A 6273-nucleotide genomic window follows, 5' to 3' on the forward strand; every position below is an offset into this window, starting at 1 on the left:
AACACTTTAGACCTATTTTTTAAGACTGTTTTAATACTATTTAGGCAGTTCTTAAGCACATATGGTTCCAAGCAAACGAAAGAATCTCCAGGCACCAGAAACACAGGGAGGCATGAGCTGAAAGAAAAGGTCCAGTTCTCAGCTTTCTGCTTGGAGGGGATCTGAGATCCTGAGAGGAAGAGCAGGAGAGAAGCAGCTGAACACGACCCGGTTCCAAGCCAGGCGCCCGCCCTCCTGCCTATGGAGTCTGAGCTGCAGAGACGCGGGAGCTGCGTCGGGGCTCCTAGGGCAGAGCTGAAGGGCAGAGAGCATCCTGGCGGCACCCAGGGTGCCAAGCTCCGGGAGCCCCAGCGCCGGGGGAGGGGCTCAGAGCCGGCCCCGCCCCCGCCCCCCAGGGGAAGGAAGAAGAAAAAGGGGAACCGGCCCATCCTCTCACACTAAACTAGCCTCTCAGGACTGAAAGCCGCTGCCCTGGGAGGACCACACAGAGGGGCAGCCTAGAAACTCTGAGGTAATTGTCATTTTTACGCTTCTACCCCTGGCCTGAGGATTGAACTGAGGGCATCTCATTTTCCTCCACGGGGCAGCTGAAATCTATTCCTGGGCCTGAGATGTCCCTTCCCCTGTTCCAGCCAAGGTTTCCTGGGACTTAAGGTGGGGACAGGCCTTGGTCTTAACACTTGAGATTCTTCAAAAACGTGTGTAATGTTCTGGAGGTGATTTATGTCGGTAAGCCACTGGAGGAAACCACTTTGCTCTGACCGCTTCCTTTGCCTGCAGTCAGCAGGATTTATAAATAGGCACTTTTAACGGGGTGGCAGCCTGGTCCTGGGTGGGGCGGGGGCACGGATGTTCCAAAGGCTGCAGAAGTCACCACCAGCCCCCTGCCCACTTTTCTCAGTGCACTGACCCCGAGATAACTTCCCCTTGGGGTTTAGGCTTCCAGGTGGACACCAGAGGCTTGAAGCCACGGACCAGCAAGAATCGAAGACATCCTTCAGTCACTTCTACTCAACCAGGTTTGTCTAACAGAAGTGGGTTGTGCCTCCTTGCCTTAACTACATAGGAATGGGAGCTGACGTTCCATGTCTTCAGGGGGAGACCCTGGTCTCTTCTCTGCAGCGGGCACCCCTCCCCCCCGACCCCCAGAGATAGGTCAGCTGATGCCGACTCACACAGCCCTACTTCCGGGGGTTTGAAAGATGACACTGTGGACATTACCTTGGGTGTAGAAGCCCTTCTCCCATGGCCCACACGGATTTGTGTTCCTTCCGACGAGTGCACCTGGCCTTTCTCCCCTAGGGTCTGGCAGTGGCCCCCATGGGGTCTGTGAGTTCCCGAAGTCACAGGGCAGAAGCCCAGGTGGTGATGATGGGCCTGGACTCGGCCGGCAAGACCACGCTCCTGTACAAACTGAAGGGCCACCAGCTGGTGGAGACCCTGCCCACCGTGGGTTTCAACGTGGAGCCCCTCGAGGCCCCCGGGCAGGTGTGCCTCACCCTCTGGGATGTCGGGGGGCAGAGCTCACTCAGGACCAGCTGGAAGGACTACCTGGAGGGTGCGGCCGTCCTCGTGTTTGTGCTGGACAGCACAGACGAGGCCCGCTTGCCTGAGGCAGTGGCTGAGCTCACGGAGGTCCTGGAGGACCCCCACCTGGACGGCGTCCCCCTCCTGGTGCTGGCCAACAAGCAGGAGGCACCCCACGCCCTGCCGCTGCCCGAGATCCGAGACAGGCTAGGCCTGCAGAGGTTCCCGGGACTCTGCTGGCAGCTGCGGGCCTGCAGTGCCCTCACCGGCGAGGGGCTGCCCGAGGCCCTGGGGAGCCTGAGGCGTCTCCTGAGCTACCGCAGCCCCCCGAGTCTCCAGGTGAGTGCAGGGGGCGGCCGTCGGGAGACCTGAGAGCCTCGATCTGGGCAGAGCAGCCTGTCTTCTCTGCTCTTACAGACTGGAACACCAGCTAATCCTGGAGAGAACCTCAAGTTCTGTTTATCAAACAAGGAACCCTCCTAGGCTCAGACACAATATTTAAGTCTTGGGACTTATTGTCACCGGTGTTTCTGTTGCAAATCAGCTACTCTTGGAATAATGATACTCTAAGTGTTCCAGGTGGTTCAGCAGCAAAGAATCTGCCTGCAACGCAGGAGACATGGGTTTGATCCCTGGGTCGTGAAGATCCCCTGGAGAAGGGAGTGGCAACCCACTCCAGTATTCTTGCCTGGAGAATCCTGTGGACAGAGGAGCCTGGCGGGCTACAGTCCATGGGCTCACAAGAGAATCGGACATGACTTACCGACTAAACGACAACAAAGAAAAAAAAAATACCTCAACATAATTTGTTTAGTAATTCATCATTACCACGTGTGAACTGAGAAACTGTAATAACAGAACAAGTGGCTGCCGAATAATTAAGACCTAAATTCACAGAGGGAAAGAGGTTTCAAAATCAGATCAGAATATCCGACTTGGACATGTTCACGATCTTATGAGTTATTGTCCTTAGTAGCCCCCTAAATCGCAAGCAGTCAGGGCCAGCAGGGTCAAGCCTGCTTCCAAAGGACCTCGGGTTAGAAGTTGGCTGGGGCACTCAGCCCTGGACAGAGGCTGGGAATTCAGACCTTCCAAAATCAATCACCTTCTCTGACCCTGACTAGTCATTCTCTGGAGGAGGGCGTGACAGCCCACTCAAGTATTCTTGCCTGGAGAATCCCATGGACAGAGGAGCCCGACGGGCTACAGTCCATAGGCTCGCAAAGAGTCAGACATGACTGAAGCGACTGAGCATGAATGCATGGATGCACAGCCCTTCTCCACCTTTTTGTTATCCTGTGCTGGTCTTTTTCCAGAACCCTTCGTTGTTTTCTTTCTGTTTTCCTTCTTTCTTCTCCTTGTCTTGTATAGATTCCCTTAAAGATCAATCAGTTTCATTCATCCATTTATTCATTCACTTAATCAAAAATATGTCGAGCATGGAATTTGTGGCAAAGGGCAATGAGTTTTAGATATGAAGCGGGGCCTCCAGATGGGAGGCGTGAATTCTGAAGATATGAAGAGCAGCAATGTACCTCTCCCTATTTACAGGGAAAGAGGAAGTTGAACATAGCATCCTAGAAGGGTCCTCGGAGAGGGGGTGGTGATCTTTACCTAGGATCCTTGAAGCTCCTGAAATTATTTCCAAAAAGATCAGAAACTTTCATTAGATTTTCAAAGGCACCTGTGACTCCCTAAGGTAAGAAGCACCAATCTGGTCTTATCCTTCATCCAACCCAGGAATACTTCCTATAATCTGAGTTTTTTAAAAGCAAGCTGCTTCCATTTGGTACCTGCTCTCGTGTTAAACAGCTCTAAATGTTGGATATTCTTTCCCTCTTGGGTTCCATCAGACTCCTAAGAGCTCCTGACAGTGGCTCTGCCCCCTGTGGAATGACACGTGACAACTGGCCCTCGACACCCCTCTGATGTCTGAGAGGTCCCTCTACCCAAAGTCTCCCCTTCTAACAGCAGCTTAGATGCGCCTGGCCTTTTCCACCTCTTGCCAGTTGATGTGTTTCAAGACTTCCTGTGTTGGACACAGGAAAGTACAAAGATGCAAAGAGAAAGGGAACAAGACCTCCAGGCTCAGGGAGCTCTGGGTGGGGAAGCAGAGGACATGATTCCCTTGAAAAGGTGAGGATGGGAGTTTACTGTGCATGTGCTGGGGCCAGTTCTGTGCTCAGTCCCTTACAAGAGATGATCTCTAACTCTCCCAATTCTGCCAAGTAGGTATCCTTCCCATTTTATAGAATTAGACACTGAGGCTCGAAGAGGTTGTGACTTGCTTGAGGCATGGCTCTTAAGTGACACTTTTGGAATTTGAACCAGATGTTCTAGCCCTTGATGATGCCTGCGTTCTTCCACGACATTGTGCTTCTAGGAGGTTTAAGCCAAGGTTGACATTTGATTGGCAGATGAGATGGGGGAGCAGTCTAATCAGAGGAAAGAGATTGTTTGGAGGCATGAGGAATAAGCCAAAACAAAACAAAACAAAACAGAAACAGGAGGTTGGGGGTGAAAGGTGGTATGTATTATAAAAGGAAACAAAACCAAAAGGAGGGACTTTCCTGGTGGTCCGGTGGCTAAGCCTCCACGCTCCCAATGCAGGGGGCCCAGGTTCTATCCCTGGTCAGGGAACTAGATCCCACATGCTGAAACGATGACCTGGCACAGCCAAATAAATGAATACATGTTACTTTTTTTTTTTTTTAATGGAGAGAAATTTCAGATCCAAGTTGAGAAGGCTTCCCTGATGGTTCAGATGGTAAAGAATCTACCTGCAATGTGGGAGAGCCAGGTTCCATCCCTGGGTCGGGAAAATCCCCTGGAGAAGGAAATGGCAACCCACTCCAGTAGTCCTGCCTGGAGAATTCCATGGACAGAGGAGCCTGGTGGGCTACAGTCCAGGGAGTCACCAAGAGCTGGACACAACTGAGTGACTAACACACACACACGAGAAGGCTTAGACTTTCATCATCAGGAGTTGGTCTCAGAGAAGTGAAACTGTCTGGCTTCCATTTAAGAGGCTAATTTAGTGGCAGTGTAGGGGTGAAACAAAGAGAAGCGTGAACACTGGGAATGGAGAGGCAGGGAAACCCGGTGGGTGCCTGTCATAGTCACAGAGGAGAGGAAGACAAGAACACTGAGAGCCATTTTTAAGAGAAAAGGCTGAGAGAGGAAGAACTCGAAGACATTCAAGGTTTTGAGCCTATGTGGCAGGTGGGATTGGAATGAACTGAGAAGGTGGACACGGGAGGAGCAGGTTGTGAAGGGGTCAGAACCGCTGGGCTCTGCTGGGTCAGAATGTGTTTATAGCTCTGTTCACACTGTCATTATCTGCAGACCCTGGGGCACCCAGGACCCCCTGGAGGTATCTGCTGGTTTCTGTTCATGGAAGCTCATCTCCTCAGGTGATTTGTCCTGTTTTCATTGTGAGCTCATCTTCAGCAGGGTGTGCTTTTCCCATGTGACTGCCTTGTGCTCTGGGTTGTGACAGGGTTTCTACACAGAGGGGTTCCCCATCAGCTGTCTACTAGATGCTGGGGCTTTTGATTGTTTGAGACCAGATATTATGTTAGTTTCTCCGCTTAGGGCTCACAGACCTCCCAGGCAGTAGAAATCTGAACTCTACTCATTCACAAGCCAGGCCCCAGAGATGAAGTTTCTGACAGACGACTGTTTTTCTTTGCATTCATATCCCAAGATAAGACCATCTGCTTTCACATGCCTGGCTGAGCTGGTGAGCAGACTTTTCTAATCTCCTTTTAAGAGGTGGGTGCCACTTTAATGCTCTTGCTTTTCTGTTGAGCTCAGAGCAAAATTTTCTCCCCTCCAAACAAGAGTGAGGCCACATCTCCCATCCCCATGCAGATGCTACGACTGCAGCCCAGTCCCTAGAATCTCGGTTTGGCTTCTCTAAGATGCTCTTGGACTCCAGGCTTCACTTAACTGCTTTGGCTATGGTTTTTCCCCTTCATTTCTACCACTTGGATTTCTCTCTTTTTTTAATGTTCAATGATAGGCTACATTAAAACATTTTTTCTGACTACAGTTTACCCAACACTTATGACTCCATAGTGGAAAACATCTGCCATGTTGCTAGGCACCTGCCAGGGTCCCAGTAAAGGCTGAGAGGAGAGCAGGATGGCCTAAGGCACACAGGTGGTGGCTGGCTTTGCCTTCTCCAGGTTTACCCATCTTTCCCCCTGCTTCCATTCCAACCATGGCGGGTCTGGAGGGAGGGTGGAACCCCCTCTTCCTTTAGAATCTTGCCGGTAGGACTGGGGATTCTACTCTCCTGGTTGCTGGCAACTGGAAGGTGGGGCAGTGTGGCCAGTCGGATGGCCTCAGCCTTTGGCTCCCCTCCCAAGTCAGGCTGGAGCCCACCAGGGACGTGGAGAGGGCAGACAGAGGGGCTTCCCTCCTGATCTTCTGCTCAGATACACATATGGGTATATACATGTACTTACACCACAGAGCTACAACACAGGGAACCTTAGGAAAAAACAAACTGTGCCTTCTGTTTTATTTTGTTGTTTAAAAGGTATTCTCCTTATGGGAGAGGTATTTTGCGTGTTTCAAATCACCCACACCTTTCAGATCCACCTGCCTTCCATTAACCCATGAGCAGGAGTAAGGAGGTGCAGGAGCTGATATGGCTGAAAAGCACATGTCTATTGCCTTCTTATATATAAATGAACTTTTTCTTTCTGCAAACACTGTATACAGTGAGATTTATTTCAT

The 6273-nt window shown here is 51.1% G+C and overlaps 1 protein-coding gene across 1 annotated transcript; it reads left to right on the forward strand.

Moving 5' to 3' along the window:
* Nucleotides 1–406: 406 nt before the first annotated feature.
* ARL11 (ADP ribosylation factor like GTPase 11) lies at nt 407–5931 on the forward strand. Its single transcript, XM_055542191.1, has 3 exons — nt 407–511; nt 939–1019; nt 1303–5931. Exon 3 carries the CDS (start codon nt 1321–1323, stop codon nt 1897–1899), a length of 579 nt encoding a protein of 192 aa, XP_055398166.1. The 5' UTR covers nt 407–511; nt 939–1019; nt 1303–1320; the 3' UTR covers nt 1900–5931.
* Nucleotides 5932–6273: the final 342 nt, after the last annotated feature.

Source organism: Bubalus kerabau, chromosome 12, assembly GCF_029407905.1.
Source record: "Bubalus kerabau isolate K-KA32 ecotype Philippines breed swamp buffalo chromosome 12, PCC_UOA_SB_1v2, whole genome shotgun sequence".
NCBI lineage: Eukaryota > Metazoa > Chordata > Mammalia > Artiodactyla > Bovidae > Bubalus > Bubalus kerabau.